General features: G+C 39.4%; 3 protein-coding genes across 3 annotated transcripts; all 3 read right to left on the bottom strand.

The window, feature by feature from the left end:
• Positions 1-1,445: 1,445 nt before the first annotated feature.
• LOC146220692 (uncharacterized) lies at positions 1,446-3,544 on the bottom strand. The gene is made up of 2 exons (XM_084693949.1): positions 2,917-3,544; positions 1,446-2,428 (listed from the first exon to the last, which is right to left on the bottom strand). Exons 1-2 carry the CDS (start codon positions 3,155-3,157, stop codon positions 2,058-2,060), a joined length of 612 nt encoding a protein of 203 aa, XP_084550075.1. The 5' UTR covers positions 3,158-3,544; the 3' UTR covers positions 1,446-2,057.
• Positions 3,545-5,841: 2,297 nt separating this feature from the next.
• LOC146220691 (bone morphogenetic protein 7-like) lies at positions 5,842-8,847 on the bottom strand. Its single transcript, XM_084693973.1, has 5 exons — positions 8,504-8,847; positions 7,164-7,321; positions 6,967-7,053; positions 6,724-6,860; positions 5,842-6,216 (listed from the first exon to the last, which is right to left on the bottom strand). Exons 1-5 carry the CDS (start codon positions 8,626-8,628, stop codon positions 6,079-6,081), a joined length of 645 nt encoding a protein of 214 aa, XP_084550099.1. The 5' UTR covers positions 8,629-8,847; the 3' UTR covers positions 5,842-6,078.
• Positions 8,848-11,108: 2,261 nt separating this feature from the next.
• LOC146220690 (uncharacterized) lies at positions 11,109-13,328 on the bottom strand. The gene is made up of 2 exons (XM_084693974.1): positions 12,843-13,328; positions 11,109-12,611 (listed from the first exon to the last, which is right to left on the bottom strand). Exons 1-2 carry the CDS (start codon positions 13,078-13,080, stop codon positions 12,241-12,243), a joined length of 609 nt encoding a protein of 202 aa, XP_084550100.1. The 5' UTR covers positions 13,081-13,328; the 3' UTR covers positions 11,109-12,240.
• Between the last annotated feature and the right edge of the window lie 970 nt (positions 13,329-14,298).

The following is a 14,298-nucleotide window of genomic DNA, read 5'->3' as shown; positions in this document are numbered from 1 at the left end:
ATGGTTTTAAAGTATAAAAGGAAAGATAATCTTACACATTTTTGAGGGCCAGTTGGTGCCAATTTGATCCAGTGATTTCTCATTATACAATCGAGGGATTCCCTGAAACCAGTAAACTTCTTATCCAGCCACACATAGTGTCCACAGGTCTGTGTATCATGTGTGCACACAGCAACATTTTGCCTGGACAGAAATATCAAGCCTGAAAATGTTTATGCAACAGACCAAAACACAGGGGCTTATGGCACCAATCAAAAACATGCCTCTCCCTCTGAGCCTGGCTACTGGCTGGCACTGAGTCAAAGCTAGTCAGAGGCAGAATCAGATTTGTCTGCGAGAGCTGTGTTGGGAGCATGGGCACGGACACGTGCAGCCATTAATACGCCTCGGAGCCTGTTACTCAGCTGAGGGAGAAAGGTCAGACACTGGACACTCTCCCCACGGTGCTGCCGTTGGCAGGCTGCCAAGAGGACACTGAAATCCCACCTCCACTGGAGCAGTTAGAAACTGACTTGCTGGCTGGTGAACTGGCTGGCTGGTGAGTTGGCTTGCTGGCTGGCTTGCAAGCTGGCTGGCTGCCTTGCTGGTGTGCTGGCTGGCTGGGCCTTCCATTCTGCATACTCTGGCCTGATCAGCTCTGATGGATAACTGGCCAGTGCCAGGGACTATTTATCCTAAGTGCTGGAAGAAAGGGGGCAGAACCTCTTTCTCTTTGCTAAATGCAGGTAAAAGAGATTTCATCATGTGGCTGAACCTAAATCACAACCAAGCAAGTCCATGGGCAAAACAGGGAAGGCATGAAGTGTGAGGAGAAACGTCTTCCGGGGGAAATAATTTCCCCTGTTAGCTCTCAAGAGTTGTGTTCTTAATTCCAGCCCTTCTGATCAATGTCATAAACAGGGTGTAGATCCACTGTCTATCTTCCCTCTTGTGGTGCAAAGCTGTTTCGGAAGGCCAAAGCTTTGCTATGTCATCAATTATTTCCAGTTGGCTTCACGGCATGTTCCTCCTGGTTTACACCCTCTCCAGGTACACGCTGTTCCTGTTCTCTGCCAGCAACGGGGCACCTGGAAGTGCTTAAGCATTGCACTCTTCCTCATTGTTTCTGTTTATCACCCTCAGTCATACCAAGCGGTTATGTCTCCAATAGTAAAAAATACCAACATTTAAACAATTTCATTCCGACAATTTAAGCTTTTCAAAGAAATAAATGGGATTGTTTTCTAGTTTGAGTTATTGCTCATGTGCTAACAACACCACCCTGAGCTTAGACCGTGTAAATACACACATTCCATGAAATAGACTAATCCATTTAAGGCAACCAGTAGAGTGTGCTATTGCTTCATTGTAACCTTCTGTACAAATCTGGATTGTGATATTTGCAGACATGGGTTCCACCCAAACCATGGGACAGACATGTAAAAGAGGCGCAATTCTTAAACCATGTAAAATTGTTTTAATGTTATTGGCATTCGGTCAGACATAAGTCGAATAAACTGTATGGTATTACAACTCTAAATAAGCAGCATTTTGGTTCACACACTTTATTGTGTTCTTAAGAAAAAGCAACCATTCTATGCACAAATGTGCCATCCCAGTAGATTTCAAATGTCTTCATAAAAAAAAGAATTGTAAGAGAGCAATAGTTTACATCCACACAGCTTAAAGACTAAATTGTAATTTAGCAAGAATTGAAATACAACAATTTCCCATCGCCTCACAAACCTCTGGCACCAGTGACTGGTGGAAGTCATCCCCACATTCAGTCCAAGCTACGCTGTCCATTTGACAGTTCACTTTAGTTATACTTCAGGTCACAGAACCTCACGGTCTTTGTTCACAGCCTTTGTGCAAAAATGCCAATAATTTTAAAAGCAAAATGCTGCTGACTAGATTTCTATTATAGGCATGAGTCTAGCAATGCTGTACTGTTCAGATGCAACTTTTCATAAATGCTGAATTTGTGGACTACAATTTAAGTAACTTGATAGGCAATGGCACACGAAGCTTGTTACCAACCAGTATTTTGGATGGTTGTCAAATTATCTCATGTTCATTCACCCTCTTTCTTGATTTGTCGGTGACTCATTCTGCTTTTTCTGCCACATTGTCACCATGAAAGGGGGACATCTGAGGACTCCATTTCCCACAATGCTCTCCTGGAAATTGACCTTGACACAAAGCTTTGGCTCCCTCGGTCCTGTGGTAAAATGGGACGTGATGTTGAATTGAAGGCCACAGTTGTTGGGGAGTAGTGTTTGCTGGCGGTGAGGCCACAGTGCATCTGTAATGGGGGGTAGAGTCATCTTCAGTCCCATGGACTCCTCCAGCTGAGATTTATCAACAGGCAGCAGGATGTAAGCACGCTCCAAATGTTCTCCAGCCTCACACTTAATCTGTGTTGACCAGCAGTATTCTCCTTGGTCACCTGAGGAAAAGGATCACGCTTTTACACATTCCTTGTACAGGTTAAGTCTACTGTATATGTCTGTAATCTTAATTGACTTTGTAAAACATTTCATAAGGATGTGTACAGGTGAACTCTGTGCCTCTGATTTTCATTCACTTTGTAAACTATTTCACAATAATAATTGTGATAAATGATACATTTCACAATTTAAAGAGCATACCCTTAATACTATGGTTTAATTAAACAGTGGCCTACTCTACTATACCTATTTACTAATACTGTACTGTAATCAGAATCAGACTCAAAATTATCTATATTTGCCATTTAAGAATCTTTAATAAAAGTAGAAAAAGTACAACAGTCTAAATAATACTAAAACAATGCTATACAATGTAAGATCTCAAATATAAAATAAGATCTAAAATTAAATTAAATAGTGACAAAGGAGTTCAAAATGTTTGTCAAGAGATGGAGAGATGTTATCATCGACATGTATCTTTTCTCACCTGCTGATGAGTCTTTAAAGCGCATCGTCTGAGTGTCTTGGACCTGCAGCTTTCTGATGTAGGTCCCTGTAGTGCAGTCCAGCACACATTTGGATGGATTGGTCAGATCTCTGCCCATCTCTTCCAGAGTTTTGACAGAAGTTGTCACCCCACACTCAGTACCAACACCAAGAGTTCCCATTATCAAGAGCAGAGGAAACAGAAAACCACAGGAAAGCCAAAAAGAGAAGGAGCTTGCCATGTTGACCTATGAAAACTCAAAAGTTGATTCAGAAAGTGTAGATGCTGCCTTTCCTGCCTGTGCCGTTCCCAGCAATTGATGTAACTTGGTTAAATCCTCGGGAATGATCTTAAATGGCTACATAACTCCACATTCCAAGTTACAAACATACACAAATTCAAAGAACCAGGAAAAAAGTAGTCAATTTTAGGAAGAATAAACCATGAACTGCAATTTTAAGAAGAAAAAAGCATGAACTTCTACTGAAATGCTGGAGCCGCTTTTTAGAACTGCGCAACATTGATGCTTATCTCTGGGGTGCATTTCCATAACAGAGTGCCAACATTTCTCCAATCGTTTCCCCCCACCCTCTTTCTGGCCTCCGCTGCACTCTAAGTACGAAACACATGTCATTAATATGAACTGAATAGATCAACTAAATAGCTGTTTGAGCCATAAACTGTATACTTTATCTATTTTACATAGTCTAAGGTGCAGTCCATTCGTTCAGAGATCATTCTTGGCTAATCCAAAATATTATGGTTACTATTTACATACTTCAGATGAAAAGCAGTCTGAAGCAACAAAGGATGTTGCAACTTTGGATGGCTTTATTCCAAGAATTTAAGTACGTAATAATGCAGTTGATAGATGCATTATTGACATTGGCCACCAAAGAAACAACATGGTCAATGATAACATACATTTAAAACATTGTTATTAAAGTACTGGAATACAAAAGGCTTACATATATTATATATATATATATATATATATATATATGTGTGTGATGAAGATTACCATGGCAATACTATATGTGACATACAGTAAAGGAATTGCATGGTAAACTGTACATGAAATACATGGAAAAACAAAAAACACTGCAGATAAAAAGATGGAAGTGTTCCCACTGCAGTACTCTGAAATACTATTATACACAATACTCAAAACAGAGTTATCCTGTTATACATTATGTGACAAACAGGGAAATTGTCACAATCATATGTTGGTTCATGTGAATGTATCAACCAAATCTCTTCACATAAAAAAAGATGCTTGGTTTGATGAAAAACTGGAGCACCATTGTTACTCAGCTGAATATGAAATATGGAGTTTAGCCAATTGGGACAGTCGATGTTCATGGAAAACTACAGCAGAATTGACAAAGCATAAATAAGAAAAACTCAAACTGTTAGAGCCATAAACTGTATACTTAATCTGAAGTCTAAGTTAGATCATTCTTGGTTTATCAGATATTAAGTTTTACATTTACATACTGTTTCCATTAAAAACAGTCACAAGCAATTGATTTTTTTTTAAATGGTTTTATTCAAAGAAATTAAACAGATAATCATGCAGTTGATAGATAACGTAGCACCCCTATATCCAGGATACTAACTCAGGATAATGGAATGGGAGATAAAGAACACTGGGTGAGGTTTATTAAATTTGCAGGTTTCTTGCAGATACACGTTCTCGCACACACATGGGAGTGGAGCCATACAGAGAGCCCCTGCCCACCAACCCCCCCTTATACAGGCTACGACATGGGTCCCTACACACACCCCACCTGTCCAACAAGCCCCCCAGAACTGCCCCCTCACCACGGGACGTCCCACCTGGATTAACAGCCCCGCCCAACATTAAAACCCTGCTCTCTTAATAACCAAGACATGAACACACGAGAACAGCACTTAAAGAAATGCACTTAAACAATTTCCAGGGTCGCTACAATACATTGCTGACATTGGCCACCAAAGGAATAGCATGGTTAATGAAGATATACACTTAACAAAACATTGTTAGTCAAAGAGTGAGATACAATAGGTTTACATACTGTATATGCAGTATATATGATCAATATTACACTGAGAATACAAAATGTGAAGAAAAGGGAACTGTGAGGTAAATATTTACATAAAATAAATGGGAAAACCATCCAGATAAAAAGACAGGCTCCCTCTGTGGTACTCTGGATGTTGAACTACAATAATACACACCCTGCTCAAAGTAAACACTTCAAGAGCAAGTGGCAAATATCAAATAGGGAAATTGTAATTATTACACGTTGATCCCAGTAGCATAGGGTAGCTACTGGTCAGTCCATCTGAATTTGAACTTTGTTTGAGGAAAAACTGGAGAATTATTGTTTCACATTTGCCTTTCCAACTAGCCAAAACATGAAATATGGAGCGTAGCCAATCAGGGCATTGGCAGTGGATGTTGAAGGAAAACTACAGCAGAGTTTGCAAAGCATAGTTAAAAAAATTACAAAAAATAAAAACTGTGAGGGACCTTATTTGGAGAAAATAGATTATTTGTTGGTTGATATATTGAATATCCCATGTTTGAAAATACTGGGAAAAGGAGTTGTACTTAAAGTATACTACAATCAACCTTTTCCTTCTAAATTTATTAAAAGCTCCAGTGTTTGTAACACTGCTCAGAGAGAGTTGAGAGAGTTCTGGCCTCTGAATGTTAAGCCAGCGTTCACATTTTTGGGGAGAACACTCAGAAGCTTGTCTTTACTCCACTGCCAGTTGCCAGTCATGCAGTGAGAAACATTGCTATATAAAATAGTTCAGAATGCATATCAGATTAAGCCAAGACTAACATTTATCTATTAACTGTCAAACTTTATTAATAGCTCCCACTGTTCTCTGCAATCCCATTCCAGGAAGTTGAAAGAAACTTGAATTTGGCTCTTACACTGTTTTTTGGAAATGTCTACAGATTTTCAACGTTTAAAAGTTTTTCTCAAAATTATATTTCTTGGGATTATAACTTCTCACTGATGTGTTTTCAGTCTCAAGGTATTTTGAAAGGATGAGGCCACATGCCAATCAGGCTGACAATGATAACAGCAGCAGGCTTACTTGAAGGGTATACATTTTCGACCAAAAAGACAGGTTTCTAGCAGGTGGGTGCTAGGAGCTCAGTCCTTACTGGGGGAAAGGCTGGTTTCCTGGGCCACAGCCACACAAACTGGTCATCTGAACAGAGGATATGACCAGGGATCGCTGTTCATCCATGTACAGGAAAGGCAACAGTTCCTGTGAGGTCGGCTGGCAGCAAGGCATCTGCACCAATAAGACAAGACATTGAGAGAGGTTGAGAGAAATATTAGAAATTTAACAAAGTTACTACAGCTGTACTGTAGGTAGCAGTAGTCTATACTGTCTCACAAGTTTAACTGGTGTTTCTCAGAGGTGACCTTGCACATGACCCGTGTCTTGAAAGATTAAAACATTCTATTTCCACAGCTGGATAGACAAAGCACTGTTATCTATTTGGGCATAGTCTGGAGCACTCTCTTTTCTCATCGTTTATTACAAATGTACAGTAAAAGCCTGTGGAAACTGTGCTTTTATCGTGTCTCACACAAGTAAAATCTGGTGAGAACGAGGCTCATTATACACAGACTTGGAAAGATATACATTTTTTTAATGATTGTATACACGTTGTAAAGCTATGGATAAAATGCCTAACACAGATACCCATTTAAGAAATGTACAGTTTCACATACATTATGTACTATGTAAATATGGGATATGATACTTCTGTGACATTGGGTGTGCAAGCATTACCGGCAAGGGGGTGTTACGAGGGTTCAGAGAGAGTGCCGGGGAATGGGTGTTGCTCAGGTTCAGTTGGAGGTTGCAGGGGACACACTGAATGAAAGTGAAGCTCTCTGGATAAATGACCCAGTTTTCCCAGCCAAGATCTATTGGGGATTGTTTTGACATAGACAGAGTTCAGTAACAATGCACACTTTACCAACACACACATATTGTTGTTTCTGTTTGATTTTGATGGTCCCTACTGCTCACCTTTCAGGAAAATCTGGGAAGCTTTCTGACAGCACTTCTGTTCTGTGCCGTTGACAGCTGTGGGGCCCTCAGAGTCGACCCCAGGCACTGAGGAGACAGGAAACAAACATTGAGCACTCCTATATAACACACTGTGTACAACTAAGCATTTACTGCAGGATGGTTTGAATCACATCCCTGGTTCTGTTCTGGCCCACCTGCTCTTTCCCGGGGGGTATGGGAGATGGCGCTGAAAACAGCCTTCCACTGCTCTCGGATGCCAGTCAGTCCACCAGAAGGCAGTTGGGGCTCCATCTGCAGGTTCAGGCCACCAAGGATGGTCATCTTTATGCTTTGTAATGACTGTCCATGCCACCTGGAGAGCAAAATATCATCATCAACTTCACATACATTTTCTGTTGTCAGAAATTAGTGCTTTAGCTTGGGAAACATTCTAAGAAGCTCACATGAATCACGTGATCACATTAATCGAGTAATTGAATTGACTCCACTGATATTGTTGAGGTTTGAGGAGAGTGCCTACAACAGTTAATAGTAGTTTAAAGAATGCTGCCTTTTCTCTCAAATGATAGTTATAACAGTTAGTTATGGAGTCAATGGTGAATACTATTTGTGTTCCAATCAAGCGTATGGTTTCATATCAGGCTTTCAAAATGGCTCTCAAATCAGAATGACCATTTTGTTTTCCTGAATGGGTATTTTTAAATCACCATGCTGAAACAAACTGCGAACAACCCAGCTCCACTCAACACAACAATAGTCCAAATTGATGTGATAAGTATGTTTGTTTCGAAACAATATCCTAATGTATCTGTCCTATGTGTAGGACTTGTCTCAAAGTTGTTTTGCAGACCAAAAGGACCTTTTTGTACTCCACAGTGCAATCTTTTGAGTGCCTGACAGGGAGAGATTGATTATGTTGCCAATGCCTGAGGAGAACAGTCTGTTACAAGAGCTGACACGGCTGATAAAACTCCAGGCCATAGGCTTTTCCCACCAACCTAAAATTTGGCATGGGAATGTTCCCCAATAAAAATGACTTGCGAATTTGAAGATTACAACCACAAACCTTTCTGTGTGTCTGGCCTGTGACTGTGAACATATCCAATTGACTACCTTCATCTACAAAGGGTAACTGTATGCTAAATAGAGGTAAATAAAATGACAGTAAGGGAATTTCAACCCTGCTAATACATTTGTCTCTCTTTGTCTGGCTTGTGAAATCAACCAAGCAACTTTGATGGCGTCCAGATAATTTTCCTTCTGATACACACCCACAGACAATATACATATGAGTGGCCCTTACTTTTATTTACAACATCTTCAGTTTTTAAACACTTGACATTGCATTTTCCAAGCACCCTACTTAAAAAACACAACAACAAAAACATGATCAGAGAGTTGGAGAGCCTAACTTTGGATTTTCATTTAAATGGATCTCAGTTGCTTCCTGTGGATTGTAAATGTGTAGCAACTAGCCAAATTTGATCTAAATTGCACAACTATCGTAAAAAAACTGAGAGATTGTAAAACTTACTTGTTAGCCGTAACAGCATGAGTTTCGGAGGTTGAAGTAAAGTCCTTCTCAGAGGGCTGCAGAACAAATGTTCTCCCAAGTGAGCAACCAAGGGGAACCAACATCACAAACAACGCCAGGGACATTTTGGATACCTTGTAAGCCAGGTAGAAAGAAATATCCCAAATGCAACTGTCCGAACTAGATGGGATTCTTAAGGAAATACAGATATTGGTCCTGCAGGCTTGGTGGCAGAGGAAGAGGAGTCTTGACGAGACTGACAAGGATGTTTTTAAAATCAGTCAGGATTTTGAGTGGGGCTACTCTACTCAGAAAGAGAGCATCTATTGTTTGTGGTGGCCTGGGAAGCTTCGTTTTATCTCTGCATTCACCAACTTGTCCTTGGAATATTTAACATTGTTATCCTGCAAGTGTGAGATGGAGAGAGAGAGATCCCGATTACCAAGACAAAAACATTGCCTGCATTTCCATTGAGTAAAAGGAAGAGATTTTTTTGGTAATTTTTTACAACATCCTACTTTCAACAGAATGTGACATGTTAAAGGCATTGCACCTGTACTGATTTATTCAGTGCCCGCGACAAGGCCAAGATATGCTTTCAAATAAATAAAATTGCTAACCAGCATCTCTGCACCCATAGACTTGCTAAGTGTTTTGCTAGACAGCCCTATGCCTTAGTGTTTTGCTGTAATTTGTTGAGCTACCTGAATAGCCAGGTATCTTACAGTTTTCCAAATAAAACCTTGTAATTTACATCTTTGACACCCTTAGTTTAATTTGTTCTAGACAATCCAGGGAAATATGTGGTTGAATCAAAAACTCAGCTATCTGAAGACTTGTTCACAGATTTGAGATGTTTTCCTTGTGGGGACATTTAGTTGGTTTCCACCCACAAGATCAAGAGCATTTCTAGGGTTAGAATCAGTGTTAGAATTACAATATGGGTTGGGGTTCGGAGGTTAGGGTTGGAAATAGTTTTAGGGTTAGGATTACATCAAAGGTTTAGACTGAGCTAGAGTTAGAGTTAGATTTTTAGGGTCAACGTTAAGGTGAGGGTTAAGGTTAGGAGTTAAGAAAACAGCAGTGTTAATGGGACTCAATAATGTGTCCCCACAAGAACAGCAATGCTATATGTGTTTGTGTGTGTATGCCCACCTGAAATAACTACTAGACACATCTGGCCACCCATATAAAAAATATTCTGGGTACGCCACAACATAGAGTCAGTGTAACAAAATTATAATGTTACCAATGCCAAGGTCTGAACACTAGGGGCTGATAGCCATGCAGTTCTTGTTGAGGGGAAGTTGTACAACTCCCATCATTACCTCCCCTTACGTTTGGACCTACATGAAACACATCAATCTTGACTGATAACCTCTGAATAATATTTATGCTTTGCACCTGCCATTCAAGGACATGAATTCCAGACCGACAACTAAAATGTAACAATAATGAAGACTGTTGCAGTCGGCTACATTGATTGAAAAAAGCAAAGCAGCTTCAAAACTGATCCAGACATGCGTGGCAGAAGGGCAGCTTCACGTCCTCAGGTGCCCCCTCTTTGCTGAGGCCTGAACTTGATCACCTGACACGTTACATCAGCCTGTATGACCTGAGCTGAGCTCTGATCTGAGCTTCAAATATGAAATGTGAAGTAATACTGCGACAAAACCAAAAACCATAAGCTAGGATAAGCTTATGTGCTAATGTTCCTGCTATTTTGTTTCTCCTGCAAAAGTATACAGAGTGCAATCTAGGGTAGGCTACGGTACGTTAGAGTCCTGCACGGTTTCGTTTTTTGGAGCTATAACCGAACCACGCCAGCAACATCAATTCCGACACCATACCGACCGCCGACATGAGGACAGATTTTCCCCTGAAATGTGTCAAACCAACCTCATTTAATTGTTCGAAGAGCGGACTCCTTACCCGTTAAAAAGAGGAATAGATTTATTTAATGGTTTTAGACTCCAAACGACCAACAATATTCCTGTGATGTCCCTTAAGGATTTATTAATTGTGTGGCACTATTTTATGTAATGCAATATCTTGTGTGAGTGTGTTTGTTTGTGTGCTCAAACGCTTTCTGCTCATGCTTTTAGCAACAGGCAGGATCATCGATAGCAGAATGGTAACACTGTGTCACCAATGTTCAAACCAAACTCCCTTGTTTGAGTATCATGCCTATTAGAACACTAAACACATCTTGAAACATTTTATTTTAATAACTTTTCCGACCTGCAATATATTCCGCTAGCTGGAAAAAATATTTATTCACTTAACCCCAAAGATTATATTTTAGCAGGTTACCTGCGGGGAACCACTGATATACCCGACCCTTTGCAGGTCTCTACTGTACGTCAGAGTAATCAAACCCGTCTTCACCCACCAGACAAACACCTATTTCTCTTGAAGTCGGTGTTGGCTGGATCCAAAATATTCCCTACATAGAAAGTATTTTTTTTATTTAAAAAATTGCATGTGAATTGTCAGCTCAAACTCTCAATGGTCACCTTTGTGATGGATTTAATTTTGTCCTGTTTAAAATTATTATTAGTCTGGTCTTGTGTCAAATAGTCTATTATACAATTTTGTTAATGTTATATTTATATAAAAGTAATGCACAATACCCGTGATGCAGTTGGTGATTAAGATGCCAGTGAAACACACAAATACAGATGACTTAAAACTATAGATAGTGCAGTGCCTGTGATAAAATTGGTGGCACACACACACACACACACACACACATACACACACACATAGTCTTAAATGCAAGAGATATGCGTTTCTGGATGAAATTCAGCATGATGTGTCACATTTCATTGTGTGATTTCCTGTGCTATAGGTAGCCATGTACACTGATAAATTAAGGTCAAGATGTGGTCTAATTTACAGTTAGTTCTTCTTTATGAGTTCAGTCCTCTTTGTCTTGCTATTGTTCTCGCTCTCTGATTTACAATAATCATGTTAGAGTAGGTACAATTACAATAATACTTTTTGTAACATATTCATATGGTTCTCCAGATCTCCTCTAGTTCATAACATGAATGGGAGTGACTTAATTTTAAAAGAGACATGTCTTGAACCATGTCAAATCTTTTAATATAATTGCCATTTAGTCAGTCTAACAAACGGTATGGTATATACAACTCTAAATAAGCCGCATTTTAGATTCACACACTTATGTATTTAATCAAAAGCAAGCATTCTGTGCAGAAATGTGCCATCCCAGAAGTTTTTTTTATGTCTTGAAAGAATTATTTTCTTTCAAGAGAGCAATAGCTTAAACTCATACAGCTGATTTAAAGATGAAATTGTCATTATGCAAGAAATTAAATACAACAATTTCCTTTCACTTCACAAACCTTCATGACCTCTGGCACCAATGACTGTTGGAAATAATCCTCACATTCAGTCCAAGCTACGCTGTCCGTTTGACAGTCCACTTTAGTTATACTTCAGGTCCCAAAACCTCACGGTCTAGGTTCACAGCCTTTGTGCAAGAGTGCCAATCATTTTTTTAAACACTTGAAAAGCAAAATGCTGCTGACTAGATTTATTTTATAGGCATGAGTCTAGCAATGCTGCGAGGTTCAGATGCAACTTTTCATAAATGCTGACTTACAGTAATAACTCTGTGGACTACAATTGAAGTAACTTGATAGGCAATGGCACACCAAGCTTGTTACCAACCAGTAATTTGAATGGTTGTTAAATTATCTCATGTTCGTTCACCCTCTTTCTTGACTTGTTGGTGACTCATTCTGCTTTTTCTGCCACATTGTCACCATGAAAGGGGGACATCTGAGGACTCCATTTCCCACAATGCTCTCCTGGAAATTGACCTTGACACAAAGCTTTGGCTCCCTCGGTCTTGTGGTAAAATGGGACGTGATATCGAATTGAAGGCCACAGTTGTTGGGGAGTAGTGTTTGCTGGCGGTGAGGCCACAGTGCATCTGTAATGGGGGGTAGAGTCATCTTCAGTCCCATGGACTCCTCCAGCTGAGATTTATCAACAGGCAGCAGGATGTAAGCACGCTCCAAATGTTCTCCAGCCTCACACTTAATCTGTGTTGACCAGCAGTATTCTCCTTGGTCATCTGAGGAAAAGGATCACGCTTTTACACATTCCGTGTACAGGTTAAGTCTACTGTATATGTCTGTAATCTTAATTGACTTTGTAAAACATTTCATAAGGATGACTTTTACAATCTTAAGAGCACACCCTTACTACCAAAGTTTAATTGAGGACTAACCTACTCTATGTATTCACAAATACTATACAGTGTATGAGAGAGATACAATTATTATCATTAAAAAATATTTCTCACCTGCTGATGAGTCTTTGAAGCGAATCGTCTGAGTGTCTCGGACCTGCAGCTTTCTCATGTAGGTCCCTGTAGTGCAGTCCAGCACACATTTGGATGGATTGGTCAGATCTCTGTCCATCTCTTCCAGAGTTTTGACAGAAGTCATTGCCCCACACTCGGTACCAACCCCAAGAGTTCCCATTATCAAGATCAGAGGAAACAGAAAATCACAGGAAAGCCAAAAAAAGGAGCCTGCCATTTTGACCTGTGAAAACTCAAAAGTTTTTGCAGAAAGTGTAAATGCTGCCTTTCTTGTCTGTGCTGTTCCCAGCAGTTGATGTAACTTTGTTCAATCCTTTGGGATTATTCTAAATGGCTACATAACTCCACATTCCAAGTTACACACATACACTCACCAAAGAACCAGGAAAAAAGAGAACATTCTAAGAAAGAAAATGCATGCACTGCTACTGAAATGCTGGAGTCGTTTTTTAGAACTGCGCAACATTGATGCTTATCTCTGGGGTGCATTTCCATAACAGAGTGCCAACATTTCTCCAACCATTTCCCCCCACCCTCTTTCTGGCCTCCGCTACACTCTAGATCCTAAACACATGTCATTAATATGAACTGAATAGATCAACTAAATAGCTGTTTGAGCCATAAACTGTATACTTTATCTATTTTACATAGTCTAAGGTGCAGTCCATTCGTTCAGAGATCATTCTTGGCTAATCCAAAATATTATGGTTACTATTTACATACTTCAGATGAAAAGCAGTCTGAAGCAACAAAGTTATCTTTGGATGGCTTTATTCCAAGAATTTAAGTACGTAATAATGCAGTTGATAGATGCATTATTGACATTGGCCACCAAAGAAACAACATGGTCAATGATAACATACATTTAAAACATTGTTATTAAAGTACTGGAATACAAAAGGCTTACATATATTATATATATATATATATATATATATATATATATATATATATATATATATGTGTGTGATGAAGATTACCATGGCAATACTATATGTGACATACAGTAAAGGAATTGCAAGGTAAACTGTACATGAAATACATGGAAAAACAAAAAACACTGCAGATAAAAAGATGGAAGTGTTCCCACTGCAGTACTCTGAAATACTATTATACACAATACTCAAAACAGAGTTATCCTGTTATACATTATGTGACAAACAGGGAAATTGTCACAATCATATGTTGGTTCATGTGAATGTATCAACCAAATCTCTTCACATAAAAAAAGATGCTTGGTTTGATTAAAAACTGGAGCACCATTGTTACTCAGCTGAATATGAAATATGGAGTTTAGCCAATTGGGACAGTCGATGTTCATGGAAAACTACAGCAGAATTGACAAAGCATAAATAAGAAAAACTCAATTGTGGAACACAATTTGGCGAGAAGGAATTATCTGGCTGTTGAATATAATCCAGATAATAAAATACTG

The sequence above is a fragment of the Hypomesus nipponensis genome, chromosome 27, assembly GCF_054491055.1.
Source record: "Hypomesus nipponensis isolate SF chromosome 27, ASM5449105v1, whole genome shotgun sequence".
Classification (NCBI taxonomy): domain Eukaryota; kingdom Metazoa; phylum Chordata; class Actinopteri; order Osmeriformes; family Osmeridae; genus Hypomesus; species Hypomesus nipponensis.
The sequence above is the reverse complement of the archived record's forward strand: the minus strand, read 5'-3'. Positions and strand labels throughout refer to the sequence as shown.

What these genes read in the sequence shown, in the direction of transcription:
- LOC146220692 (XM_084693949.1), bottom strand. Translation starts at nt 3,157, where the DNA reads ATGGCAAGCTCCTTCTCTTTTTGGCTTTCCTGTGGTTTTCTGTTTCCT. An exon ending in CTTTAAAGACTCATCAGCAG is followed by an intron (nt 2,429 to 2,916) that starts GTGAGAAAAGAT and finishes CCTTTTCCTCAG; the next exon opens with GTGACCAAGGAGAATACTGC.
- LOC146220691 (XM_084693973.1), bottom strand. Translation starts at nt 8,628, where the DNA reads ATGTCCCTGGCGTTGTTTGTGATGTTGGTTCCCCTTGGTTGCTCACTT. An exon ending in CATGCTGTTACGGCTAACAA is followed by an intron (nt 7,322 to 8,503) that starts GTAAGTTTTACA and finishes TTTGCTCTCCAG; the next exon opens with GTGGCATGGACAGTCATTAC. An exon ending in CTCGTAACACCCCCTTGCCG is followed by an intron (nt 6,217 to 6,723) that starts GTAATGCTTGCA and finishes TTATTGGTGCAG; the next exon opens with ATGCCTTGCTGCCAGCCGAC.
- LOC146220690 (XM_084693974.1), bottom strand. Translation starts at nt 13,080, where the DNA reads ATGGCAGGCTCCTTTTTTTGGCTTTCCTGTGATTTTCTGTTTCCTCTG. An exon ending in CTTCAAAGACTCATCAGCAG is followed by an intron (nt 12,612 to 12,842) that starts GTGAGAAATATT and finishes CCTTTTCCTCAG; the next exon opens with ATGACCAAGGAGAATACTGC.